General features: G+C 36.1%; 1 protein-coding gene across 1 annotated transcript in view; it reads left to right on the top strand.

Moving 5' to 3' along the window:
* Positions 1–13,080, top strand: part of nell2 (neural EGFL like 2) — a 114,799-nt gene that overhangs the window by 63,986 nt on the left and 37,733 nt on the right. The window contains 2 exon segments of the mRNA NM_001097285.1: positions 3,088–3,190; positions 8,146–8,274. Coding sequence (NP_001090754.1) covers positions 3,088–3,190; positions 8,146–8,274 — 232 coding nt within the window.

Genomic DNA, 13,080 nt, shown 5'->3' on the forward strand with positions numbered 1-13,080 from the left:
AGATGGTGGTATGTGGTGCTATGGTAAACTGGAGTGGTTTAGAGTTCATTATTTTCTAATCAACCTCATCATTAGACATTGCCCCTGATGGTGAGCAGAGAAAAGCTGAATTATAATGCGATGGGCCAGGCTTCTTAAAAGCCAGAAGCAAGGATAGTCCAGTGGACAGGGCAGGCGACGGTAGGGCTGCTACCTTTCCAGGTAGCTAAACCTAAAGGCTGACATAATGGGGGTGTGCCATGTCCTTAGAGGAGGGGGGTAGTTATACTGAGAACATAAGGGTGTAGAGTTTAACTATGTTAGGGAGTCCCACCTGCAGAATTCTGAAACCTGGAGACACAATTTTATACTGGTCAGCCCAAAGTAAAATCAGGATGTCTGGTTCAAGACCATACAGGCATAAAATAGACACGTTAAACATGGCATTGGGGGACTTACACATCACTTTATTTGTATATACCACATTAAAAGATGGAATCTGAAAGGCCAAACACACCTAGAAATGAAGAACATCCCATGAACAATACATATTATTGGGATGCCAAATGTACAGTTTAGAAAAATATTACATTATGTTTGCCTATTGTTTTTTTTTACCCTGGATGTTTTGGACAGTTTCTGTGGCTATTTTGAAAACAATACACTGCAGTGTTCTGTAATATTTATAGATACATTTGGAGTTTTACAAAGGGGTCAGCTCCCTTGAACTGTTACTCTACCCTCATCATTGTCTCCGAGTGCACTTAATAACCTATTACTGCTAAACTGGCAGCAATAACTTCAATTATGGCAAATCTGCTTCCATTTACAGAATCTCAAGGCACAACGAATCCGGTTATTCATACATCTAATATTTTTTTTACCTGCACAATGAACAAACGTTACATCCAATGATTTTTTAAGTGCCTCTAAATGAACCCCTTTCCGTGTTATCTACTCATAGCACATGGAAAAACTTTCACCCAACATAATCAATTCTATAAACTGAAATGATATTCACAGATGCTGATTGGAGATACCCACACACAGAGGTAGCATTTAAACTTGCAGTTTGCATTGAAATACCAAAAGCACAGTCCTTGAATTACCTCTAAACCATAGATACATAGTAATATAATATAATATAATATAATCTGATCACTGTTAATGATTGTGGACATGGAGCAATGGACAGAGGCAGCAAAGGAATACTGCAATTCACTGCTTTAAGGCACACATAGGCAGTCAGTATAATTGTGTTATATTTAAGGAAACATTTAAATTGCTTGACTATTGAATACTACTTTACAAGTGGTTGTCATGGGGTATTTGACAAAAAGCAAACTTAAAACTGTTTATTACATAACCCTAATGATCTGTTAAAAAGGCTACCTTCACAGAGCAATTGAAAATGTAATATTTTGGATGGCATCCAACCAAACATAATCAAAACCAACCAACATCGAAACATAGTGACATTATACTGTATATGAAAACTGTACAGTATAGAGCAGGATTGTCTGGCAATCTTGACACAAATGGGGCCATACTACTCACACATCGAGCTGTGTGACTAAATGAAACCTCAATCTTACATACCCTGTGTAGCAGAGTGAGGTGCAACAGGCTGAACAGCTGGGTCTGATTAGCCTTGGTTGGCCTGGCCAAAGGAAAGTCCCGATACCGAAGCTTGAATGAATAACGAAACTTTCGTACTCGTTGCGACAAATATGATTTTGTTGCGTAGTATGAAAAATTTGCGGAAATTAACAAAAAAATTGCAGAAAATATGCACAGTTCTAAAACTTAGAAAAAATACGAATTCATTTGTACTCATTTGGACTTTAATGAATGTGCCCCTACATGTAACAAGCTGCATAACTTCTGAAAATAGTGTAGCAGAAATGTTTGTGCTCAGCAATGCATTCTGTTGGAAGGGTTTTTAGGTGAGAGGCACAAACAGAGCAGAAACAATGCTGGAGGGAGCAACCAGCACCACAGTTATTTTAATAACAGGTGTTATTATTATATATTATGTATAAGCACAAAATATGTAGTACAGTAGTTGGTTACAGTGATAAAGTTTTTATATGTACAGGAAATCTGGTTGGGGGTTCAATACAGGTAACATTGTAAAAGCTGCTCCCAATCTCACAAGGCTTATTCATGTTTAATTAATTTCTCATTAGCAAAAGGGTTACTTTGTATAAGACAGATATTATGAGAACAGCAGTAAGATAAAATAGCAGGGCGGGAACTAGGGTGGGCACACAATGATCTGTCAGTTTGGGGGGCACAATGCACAATGTCTGTCACTGCAAGAAATGCCACATTTTACTTTCAAGAGCTGAACTACTTGGGAGATTTTGATCAGGATTTGTGGGTCAGACTTTATCTTACCCACAAGATTTTGTCATGCTACAGCATGAGATTTTGTGGGATCTAACAAAATCTGATCCTCCATGCTGTAATGTAATGTAAAGACAGATGGTTGGATGGTGTATTTTATTAATGCACCTATATCCAACAGGCAATGCATTGTAATGTAACAGACAATGTATTTTTATTCCTGCCTTTTCCACACTTAGGACAGATTTATTATGTGATGAGAAAAAACCGTGACAAAACTGCCCACATGTCGCCAAGCTTCACCGTGTAAAAAATGGAGTAATTTTGTTAATGTGTTTTTTCTTAAAGCAAATTCTGTCGGAATTTACACTAGGTCTGAAATTAAAAATAATAAAATAAAATAACGGTTTTAAATCTGGCGTTCGGGAGCTTAAAATAAAACCATGCCATTTATTTTTACACCGTTTTGCAGCAAATTTTGTTTTACACAGTATAAAATTTAAGCCCCTTGGTCTCAACTGAATTTAGTTGGTGAAACTATATAGAGGTATAATACTTTGTAATACTGCAGATTTCATACATTAAACCAGTTACAGTTGTGTTTTTTCAAATGTTCCCCAATACAAAGTAAAGTAATTTTCCTGCTGCTAAGAAAGTTAATAATAAATATAATTGAGGTTTCTGTTATATATTGTTTAAATATGAACTGTTTTTTTTCTTATTTTGTAGCTGATCCTTATGTTGTGCCTTATTTTGCAGAGTAATACAATGCAGCGAATTGAATCACCAGAATGTTTGCCACTGAACTGTCCCCAATCACAGCATATCACTTTGCGGAGCGGTTGTTGCAAAGTTTGCAAAGGTAGGACATTGTAACATACTCCTGCTCCCACATGCTCTGATGGTTTCTCTTTACATGATTTGTTTTCAGAAATTAAAAATTCCCTCTAAGTTTATAAAAAAAAATTCATATACAATATTTGTAAGTGATGGGCCCAAAAGAATACACTGCTAATGAGTCAGCTTCACATGATGGCTAATTACATCTAATAAATGACTTACAGGGACTGGGAGCATGGCAGCCCATTTATAAAGCCTTGAAATTATTGAGCATAATTAGTTATGTATTACGGCACAATAGTGCCTTGAGGGGAATAGTATTGGCTTTCTTTATCTCTCTCCACTGTGTTTCACTTCTGTGCCATTTTATTCACTTTTAGATCATTTGAATATAGGGATAATAATGAGCAACAAAGATTTTTTTAATGACTTCTTGCAGATTAGAAATATTTATTAGGCTGCAGACACATAGTTGTGTAATGTCACATTTAACTTCTTATAAAAAGCTGCGACAAACAGGAACTGGTCAGTACTGTACATAGACAAATTATATATTCAGACCTTTCATGGGATCATGGCATAACCATGAAAACTGATTTTATCGTTATGTATACGGTAAGATATGGTAACATTTTGGAAGGACAACAATCAAAAGAGAGTGTCACACCAGCTCCCTCTAGTTTTTGTTGCTTATTCATTAGGCATATAAATAATATGTTATATTAGGTCCTGTTCCTGCACTCTCACAGATAGTACATACTCTTAAATAAATAATAATGTTTGTTGGTATGTTGAGGTTGAGTGAAGTTTTCATGGGAATTGTAGTAAAGTGTTCCATTTTAGCAACTTTTTAATTTGAAAAGCATTGAATGTCACACATTTCTAAACCTTGTATTGTGTAAAAGATGCTATGATGTTCTTTTTTGCACCATCAGTACTGATTATAATTATAATATTGGAATATATTCACCTTTGCAGTTAAAATAAACATGTGTGAAATCAGACAAGCCTAAATACTGTACCATGACATCTAACTATACAGTTCAAATTCATTTTATCTTTATCTGATTCCCTGAATCCAGGATGCCAAAGCACCTCTGTGAACTCCCTTATTACCTTCTCTCCTGCTGAAATAATTTGTCTTCCTTTCCATTAAGTGCAGTATAACCCGCAGTGCCTGTTATCTGTTTAACCAGTTCATTTTTTTTCATGAGGTAATCCTGCTCACCTCTTGTGCTCAATTAAATATGTCTCCTATCTATCATTTATTTTTAATGTGGCTTAATCATGAACTTGCCCCTTCCTCTTCTGCCTCCTCCTATTTAATATAGTTTCATATTGCTGCCTAGCAACTACTGGCTTCAGGGAACAATAAGACTAATATATATTTCTTATTTAGCAATAGGAGCGATATAAAATTACAATTTACTGTAGATTACTGATTATATATATATATATATATATATATATATATAATCCAAAGGAAATCGGCACTCACCATTACATGAGCACTAGCCGGGTGCTAACCAAAAAATGTAGAAAATAGATTGATAGAAAGCACTCACGGCATATAGAGATAAAACAAAAGTTTTTGTTTTATGAGCTCATCGCATCAACGCGTTTCGATCCCAATAGGATCGTCATCCTGATGACGATCCTATTGGGATCGAAACGTGTTGATGCGATGAGCTAATAAAACAAAAACTTTTGTTTTATCTCTATATGCCGTGAGTGCTTTCTATCAATCTATTTTATATATATATATATATAGAGAGAGAGAGAGAGAGAGAGAGATTATATAATGGTTTTCAATACACTGGGGAAGATTTTGTCTTTGAAAAGTCAACATTTGGTTATGTGAGTATAAAATCATTCTGAACACATGGTAGCCTTAGAGTATTCATGGCAGGGGTTTGAAAACCAATGCACTAAAATACATATTTGTTTTCCAATATACCATATCAACATTCTAGTTAACAGAGCATTTAGACAAACATTATATAATTTGATATTCTCTGTTTATGTAGATTGTGAACATGAAAAATTACTTCTCTAATGGTTAATGCCAGTCAACACGGGAAAGCTATAACTGATTATGAATTATTGTTTTCACAAAATAATTCAAGAGTAAAGTGTTTTAAAAGGATATTAAATACGATGCTATACAGAATATGGAAAACATTTCTGTTCGGCTAAATGATAGGCTGCGTAGAGATCTATTTCAGAAATGTACCATTGGTTTAAAGGGACAATAGACACCTAAAAGCACCTTTGCAAAAAATGTGCACAATATATAGGCCATGAAATGACATTCTGCCATTGTTTTCATTTAAAAAAAAAACAAAAGAAAAACAAAAAAACAACTTGTGTTGCAGCACTTCAGGAGCAGTAATGTTTTCAAGTAAAAGGTTTGAATGTGTACTGCAGGGCAGGACAGGAGAGAGGTGCTTGCCTTGGCTACAGTTAATCAGTTTGTGAAGCAATGTAGGCTATGGGGCACACACTGACCTGCATGTTAAACCAGACAGACAGGGCCCTGCAATTACCAGCAGGACACATCATTTGATCTAAGTCCATAATGACAATTTGTTTAGCTGCAGCTGAGACTGTCCCTTCCTGAGGTTAGTGAGAAACTTTCCCAAGTTCAAATATCAACCATTTATTTATTCAGTAAACCATATCCATTTTATAACCTTCAAAATATGTGAACTGACCATGTGGCCCTAGTAACCCAGTCAGTATCCAATATCAAAGTATAACTTAATATAAACAATTAAAGTGTAGCCAGTCCATAGAATGACCTATACGTAGAATCAAAGTTAGTAGCAGTCTTTACATATCATTGTCAGTAAAAAATACAGGTGTTTTCATTAAAGTTAACATATAGCAGTTTAGGTGAGAGGGAATTTATTGTCTCCGACCTAGAGGATAAAATGAGGGTTTTAGCTTACAATTTATTTTTGTAAACTGCGTGTAATTGTGGTTTTAACTTGATATGTGAAATGTTATTGAATTTGTTACAGACAATGAATTCACTACTATACAATAAAGAAGCTCTCAACTTTTCTTGGATTAAAATAACCTTTTTATAGATAAAGGGACTTGTTGGCTATCGGTTACAATTTTAAGCAATTTATAATTACGGAGACAAGACCAGATAAAATAGAGGGTTTGTGTGGCCATGGCCCTAGCCTTTCACTAGAAATGTTTACTCCATTCAATTAGCCACACAACTCAAAAAACCTTTAAAAGAAGCAGGTCACTCACCGCTCCTTATCGTTGGTCCGGGTGCAATGCCCCAGACCCACAGCAGAGGGAGATACACCGAATCAAAGCACCATGTAGCACACACTCAATCGGACACCAGGGCAGCAGTGAAGGTTAAACAACTTTACTCATAAATACATCCTGACGCGATACGTGTGTATGCCCACATAGTCATACCGTAAGGATGTATTTATGAATAAAGCTGTTTAACCTTCACAGACAATGAATTGTAAAGATTGCTATATAAATATGTATAGGTCATTCTATTGACTGTATACACTTTTTTTATTTTTGACCTGTTATATTTTAATATACGATATTGAAAGGGTTAATTAGGCCACATGTTTTATCGGGTATATATTAAACATGGCTCACTGCATGTTGAAGTGATGTACCTAGGAAATGGAGAGTCTCCAGAAAGATTGTGCTAAAAATCTGTTATAATAAATGATCTACAGGCAATATCCTTGTGTGAGCTGATGTACCTCTGATGACCTGTAACTGGATGTTGTGGCATGGAAGCAACCTGGGGAATGAATTTATCCTATAATAAAGTCAGTGGTCTACCAAGACAAATAAGCATAATAAGGCACTTACCATAGATATTACCATAGAGTCCCTTACTACGTACCAACTGGATTGTTGCTGCTTAAAAACAACGTGCTATCTCTACTCGGTCAGTTTCTGAACTTATGAGAAAACCTATAAATTGGGTATTTTCTGCTTACAACACAGTGAAATTATCCCTCAGATGGAATTTATATGTAATATATAAAAACACAAACAAGATGGTTTCCAAAAACTCTTATCACTGGTGTTTAACCTAAAAAAAATAAAATAATCTCTAGTGAAGAATGTAATTTTGTTGATAGTTGCAACATATGCCTTCAATCCAGGGGTTCTCATTTACTCTATTAATAGTATTTGACAGTTAAACCACAAGAAAAGGATTTTTTTTGCTCTTGAATTATACTGAGGTGTAGTAATTTGCAGGCTGATATAAGGTACAGTTGAAGGTTAATAAAGTGGGCTCTGGCCTCCATTCTATAATATATAATTGTCAATCTATATACATTTATGCATGTCACTTATACAATTTATTTATTACTTATTAGTTATTAATTAAAGTAAACCTTATTTTTCAGTCTGAGTATAATGGCAACTGTTTCATCCAATTTTTTTCCAGAATGTAAATTCCATCACTTGTGTGGGATTTTTGTTGAGATGCATTTATTGCTATGGTTACTGGCTAGAGTAATCTAATTGTACAAAGTAACATTTTCACACAGTGTGAAAAAATGCAGTTGGCATAATTGGCTTCAGTGATCTAAATAGGGAAGGATATTAACATTTGCTCCGAAAACTAGAGGCAAATGAAGATTTTGTGAACCAGCTTATTAGATGTCTAGTTGACTCATTTTTTTTTTAGCAGTTTTAATTGCATTCTTGTTTACAAAGAAACTATTGAAGAAAATATTGCATCTGGGTTTCATGTCTGAACACAATTAAGAGATTTGCACGTAACAGAATAATAACAATTGTATGATCAAAATTCCTGATTTTGTCTTTTAATGCTCAGGTTTATCGAATTTCATTGAAACAGTTATTGCTTTACTGTTGAATAATGTTTTTTTATGTTTATGAAAATATAAACTACATGTTGGAGAAAAAGTAACTCTTCAATATACACAACTTGTGTTTTTTTTATAGGACATGACTTCTGTTCAGAAGGACACAACTGTGTGGAATATTCCATCTGTAAGAACCTAAATGACAAAGCTGTTTGCATTTGTCGTGATGGTTTTCGGGCCCTTCGAGAAGATAGTGCCTACTGTGAAGGTATGCTTGCCAAGTATGGATTGTGTGCATTTGCCCATGGATTTACTAAAGGCTGAACCAGCAAATGTGCTTGGCAGGTTCAATATTTTACATTACTGTAAGCAATTCTTTGTGGCTGTCATGTTAAAGATTATTGAAGGCTTAAAAACAAGTCTAATTCATAAGAATGTCTCACCTTTATAACTGACAGATGTTTTTAGGAAAACAATGCCACCAGTTTTATTTGATGTTCATATAAAGATGAATGTCTAATGGAATTAATGTGAAATAAAGATTCCTTAGTCATGTAACCCCTATTTGGCTGTAAATCAGTCCAACCCAGGCTAGTATAGGTTTACAGCAAGTGACCTGTGGAGCTAGGGTGTAGTGTAACTACAACTCACTGTAGCTGTGTGCTGTAAAGATGGGCGCTATAAGATTCTTGCAGTTTAACGATAGAACAGATTTATTGTCAGAGACAAATAGCAATGCAGGGTTATACTCAGAAAGGCACAGATATAGCAGAGACCACCTGAGGATAGCAAGAGAGGATGCCACCGGTTTATCCACCTCTTTGGGAGACTGGGAAGGGTAAAGCACCTGTCAGCACGGCACCACTATGGAGGGCAGTCTGGACAGTTACCTCAATCCTCAGGTTGAATACCTTTAGCTTGTATAGGTCCTACAGCCGACTATGGATCAGGGATTTACAATGACCTGTATTCTGTGTCTTAACCGTGGCCCTAGGATAACTTCAAGCTAACCTCATGGTTGGAGCCTGAACTGCTCTTACTGTCTAGTTCTCTCTATCTCACTCTCCTAGAGAGTGCTCTTACGGTTTTCTGCTATTCTATATAGACCTCATTCGCAGGGTCCCTGTTCCCGACTTCACCAGAGTGGATGTAAATCTCTGGGGCAATGGCTTTACTGGGGCCTTGTTCTGATCCCAGGCTCAGTGGAGCTTTCCTGCCAAACACTATGAGATTGCAGGGGGTGTGGTCAACCAAATAAGCCAATAGGTATGAGTGCATATTGTAAACTAGATACATGGGTCTTTGCCCAGTAACAGTGGAAATAAGGAAGTAGTAGGTTTAAAGCCATAGGGTAGGATAACCCTATGGGTCCCTACAGTCATTTTTACCAGCTCAAAGAGCTTTACAGCATAATTTTTTACATAAAATGTTAGTTGCACAGCCTGTGCAAAGAACTAGTTAGGGGACACTTTTACACTGTCTGTGCAGTAGGAAACCTGATTTTGATAAAGCTCCAAATTAGAGGAAGACCATCTCCCATAGAATCCATTAAGAGTAAATAATTAAAATTTTTAAAATAATATCCTAATTTTTCTCTGCTATAATAAACTGTACTGTGTACTTAATGGTATTTAAGCTGCATTCATCTATAATGGTACCAAACCAGTCCTATTGAGTTTTTTAATGTTAAAATTATTTTTTAGAAGATTTAAGTTATGGTGATACAAATTATGTAGAGATACCTTATCTGTAAAACCAACCATTCTGGATAATAGATCCTACACATGTACCCTCATGGGTTTTATCCTGCATTGTAAACCATACCCTCTTAACGGGATGCAGTAAAGAGCATTGGTTTCCCCAAAATGTAATACCTACTTAGGATAGGTGGAAGTCTGTCTGGCATAATTTCTGGTGTTCGCTGTCTGAGGTATGTCTGTGATCAATTCTTCAGGTGCAAGTGCGGTGCACCTATTGACACAGGGCTCAAAGGGATCCCTGGAGCTACTGCCTGGTCAGGAGGTGGTGGTAGCTACAAGGGTTCCCATTAGTAAATTGACACAGCAGCCAATTCAGAATGGAAGGAAGGGAGTGGTGATGAGTACAACTATACGGGAGTTCAAGGAGGGCATTTTGATACAAATTATACCTTTAATAAAAGTGGTGTTACGCGCAACTCACTATGAAGAAAAAAAGGGCAAGTTGTTCACTGTACTTGCAGACTTAAATGAGTCCTTGTACCTTTTGAATATGTCGTCTCCTTCAAAGAATTTTTATCAAAAAGGGCGTGGTTGCCTCAAAAACGGCCGCGGTCGCATCAAAAAAAGCGTGGGCGACAAATATAGACACGGGCGATAAAAAAAAATTGAACAACAAATGCGTTTCGCAAATTTTTCGCCGTTTCGCAAATTTTCTTGCCGTTACGCGAATTTTAAGGCGAACCGAAACTGGACAGATTCGCTCATCACTATCCATGGTGCAAAAAATGTTGGGGACCACTGTGCTAATGGACCAACAGAAACAATTTATATTCATGTATTTCATAACTATTTGCTATTGGACCAACAGAAACTTGTGCTGGATTAAGCACAGTGCTTTGTAGTGTTTGTAACTAGAGGTACTGACCTTCAGGATGTAAAAGGCAATGCTAGCCTGGTAGTAACCCACTGTATTTACTACCAACTGACATGTTTATATACATGTTTACTTTGACTGATAGCTATCCTGCAACTGTAAAATAAAAATGACATTTCATTTATAAAATCATACTCTGTCACACATGTCAAAAAGATATGCCAATAATATTTGAAAACAAGAACATTAAATGAAACTTAATGATGTTTGACTTGACAGCTGCAACTTAGATGTTCTAATCTCTTTTGCTATTGAAAACCTAGAAAAAGATGAATATGTCAACTGAAATAAAGTACTGGGTTATGCTCATAGCTGAAAAACCAAATCACAGCTATTACACTATGCAAATGATTTCAATTACAGTATTTATTATATATGTGCATGCTGCATTGCGAGCAGCTATGCCAATACAGTTCTGTTTATTGGTATTACAACTTTGCCTGGGTGTTTTAAGAAGGGCAAAGGATTTTCACAAATAACATTTATAATTCTAGATCCAGTTAAAGATTAGGATGTTCTATGTAAAGAGCTGATCTAAAGGCTAGGGTACCATCGCCTATTCCCACCCACAGCCTTTGGAACTGGGGTGGGGTATATTTATCTTTATTAGGACCTCCATGATTAGACACTAAATTCATGGAGAGGATTGGGAAGATTCCAGACAAATATTTGTTTTCATTTTTTCCCACCCAAGGAGACGAGGGTTAAAATGTATAACCCCAATATCTAGCTGCCTTTGGCCCCTGGCTAAATGGTAGGGGATCAACATTTTCCACACTTCTACCACACACGGCATATTAAATTGCTCTAATCTACCTTTCACTTGACAGGGTAGGCATAATCAAGGGACCACAGTTCTAGGTAAATACTGAACCCTACTTTAAGTACATGGATTAGGAAAAGGGGATGAAGGATTTTCAGGATACCTAACTACTATACTGAGCAGTTTCACTTCAAAATCTACTCTGTGAGCCTGTGCCCAGGTCGACCCAGTGGCTCGGGGTGCAGGCACATCAAGAAGCTTTTTGGAGTGTAGGGGAGGATTCATCACGTTTGGCAGAAGCCTCACATCTGGGCAGCTCTCTTCTATTTACTTAGAATCCATGGCATGAACCCACAGCATATCTGATAACTTTAAATACAGAATATCTGAAAAGTTATATTTCTTAGGAACAATGCGGCCACAATAGAAAATGATAAAAACTTTATGGACCTGGTATAGAAAATCTAATATCTTACATAGCATAGAGAGAAAAGTGTTAACTCATAATATATAAATGCCATGAATAAACTGTAAACTATTAAAATATGTCTGTCTAAAAGGTGCTTATTGATGTCATTTGTGTCACATAGCTCATTGTGACTTGCGTATTATAAGAAATAATATAAATACTACTGTAGTATAAGAATATTAGAAGCAACCTACTAGAAGCAGTTCCCTAATTGCACCTAGGAGAAATTGTATAGGATTTTGTTTCATAATTAAAAAAAACACAGGATGGCATAAGTCTACCTGATGCCTGATTTCATACATTAGATGTGTTACTGTACTTTTATTTTTTTCTCTCTTACTTTTCTCTGCACTTTTGGTGCACAATTTTTCTTCTAATGTGAGGTTTTCTTTAAAGGGAGTCTGCCATGATTTTTATTGTATAGTTTTTATTTCTAAATTACACTGTTTACAATGTTATTCTTGAACCAAGAAATGTTTCTTTTAGCCATAGTGTTGGTGTATAGGCGCCATCTCAGTGCATTGTGCCTGAGTCTGAGCTTTCAGAAGGAGCCAGCGCTACGCATTAGATTTCAGATAACCTATTGTTTCTCCTACTCCCATGTAACTGGAGGAGTCATGAGCCGGACTTAGATTTTTTACTGTTCAGTGCTATTTTGATATTCAGGCTCAGAATTAAAAGCCATTGCAATCTGATAAAAACCTTGTAAAAATCATCTTATTTCAACCAATCTTTCAGGTTGCCTCTATATATACATTATTTTGAGAAAGAGAAGGATATCAGTGTGTAAATAATAAGCTCACTAAAGCTTTCATTCTTTTCCTAGTGCCTTCTTGTCTGTAGACAGAGCAGTCACAGCAACAGAGATTGAATTCATTTACAAATACTTTGACCCCTTGGATACTGGAAACAAATCATTCTCCATTTTTAGATCTTCTGAGAGAACAAAAATGCATTAATGTATGGAAAACACTTTTAAAGCACATCATACATAAATGTATGGAAAACACTCTTAGAGCAGGTCATGGCATGATCATGTATATTAATGAATGCTACCAGGGCTCTTCGAATGATGGCTTTTTGTCTAATTAAAATATTGGAACTCTCATAAATGAACATTTTAATTCCTAAGATGCCTACTTAAAAGTCAGCAGCTGCAATGTTTTTCACAGTCTTTGCCTTTTTGGCTTTTTGTGGCCACTGCAGAG

The sequence above is a fragment of the Xenopus tropicalis genome, chromosome 3, assembly GCF_000004195.4.
Source record: "Xenopus tropicalis strain Nigerian chromosome 3, UCB_Xtro_10.0, whole genome shotgun sequence".
Classification (NCBI taxonomy): Eukaryota; Metazoa; Chordata; class Amphibia; order Anura; family Pipidae; genus Xenopus; species Xenopus tropicalis.